At 47.6% G+C, this 1,029-nt stretch overlaps 1 protein-coding gene across 1 annotated transcript in view; it reads right to left on the reverse strand.

Annotated features, from left to right (window-relative positions):
• Positions 1 to 394, reverse strand: part of LOC115182443 (tyrosine-protein kinase receptor UFO) — a 22,490-nt gene extending 22,096 nt beyond the window's left edge. The window contains exon 1 of the mRNA XM_029744037.1: positions 269 to 394. Coding sequence (XP_029599897.1) covers positions 269 to 351 — 83 coding nt within the window. The 5' untranslated portion in view covers positions 352 to 394. The remainder of the gene's footprint in view (positions 1 to 268) is intronic.
• Positions 395 to 1,029: the final 635 nt, after the last annotated feature.

Raw genomic sequence — 1,029 nt, forward strand, 5'->3', positions numbered from 1 at the left:
CACACACACACACACACACCTGCAGCCAGATGCACAAACACAGCTGTAGAGCCTTTCTCTAATATGTCAGAATCCATTGAGTTTTATAACAGATTGGCTACAGAGTCATTCTACACGCCCCAGAATGCACGCTGACACAAAGAGAAAAACCCTGTGTTCTTAGCTAATACATGACATTTACCATTACGTCAAACACACACACACACACACACACACACACACACACACACACACACCCTCCGCCTGGGAGACTGAGGAGCCTACTCACCCAAAGCGTGTCTCCTTCCGTCGTAGTTTGGCAACATACACTGCCATTAGGACTGCTAGCGCCACGGCAACAGCTATCGCCATGACAACATACCACCAGTGCCAAGAGAAGAGCGGCTGGGAGGAGGTATCTGGGGGGGGGGGGGGGGGTCAGTCATGTGGTTTCTTGAGGAGAAGGACAGAGTTTCTAGAGAAGTAGTGCTACTGGGGGTTGTTGTGTCTGTATGTGGGGGTTGTGTGAATGCACTCATGTGTGTCTATGGGGGTTATAGTAGAGACCAGGGTGTATAGTTTACTATGGGGGGTTATAGTAGAGCACAGGGTTAGTAGAGACCAGGGTGTATAGTTTACTATGGGGGTTATAGTAGAGCACAGGGTTAGTAGAGACCAGGTGTATAGTTTACTATGGGGGGTTATAGTAGAGCACAGGGTTAGTAGAGACCAGGGTGTATAGTTTACTATGGGGGGTTATAGTAGAGCACAGGGTTAGTAGAGACCAGGGTGTATAGTTTACTATGGGGGTTATAGTAGAGCACAGGGTTAGTAGAGACCAGGTGTATAGTTTACTATGGGGGGTTATAGTAGAGCACAGGGTTAGTAGAGACCAGGGTGTATAGTTTACTATGGGGGGTTATAGTAGAGCACAGGGTTAGTAGAGACCAGGTGTATAGTTTACTATGGGGGTTATAGTAGAGACCAGGGTGTATAGTTTACTATGGGGGGTTATAGTAGAGCACAGGGTTAGTAGAGACCAGGGTGTAT

Source organism: Salmo trutta, unplaced genomic scaffold, assembly GCF_901001165.1.
Source record: "Salmo trutta unplaced genomic scaffold, fSalTru1.1, whole genome shotgun sequence".
NCBI classification, from domain to species: Eukaryota; Metazoa; Chordata; class Actinopteri; order Salmoniformes; family Salmonidae; genus Salmo; species Salmo trutta.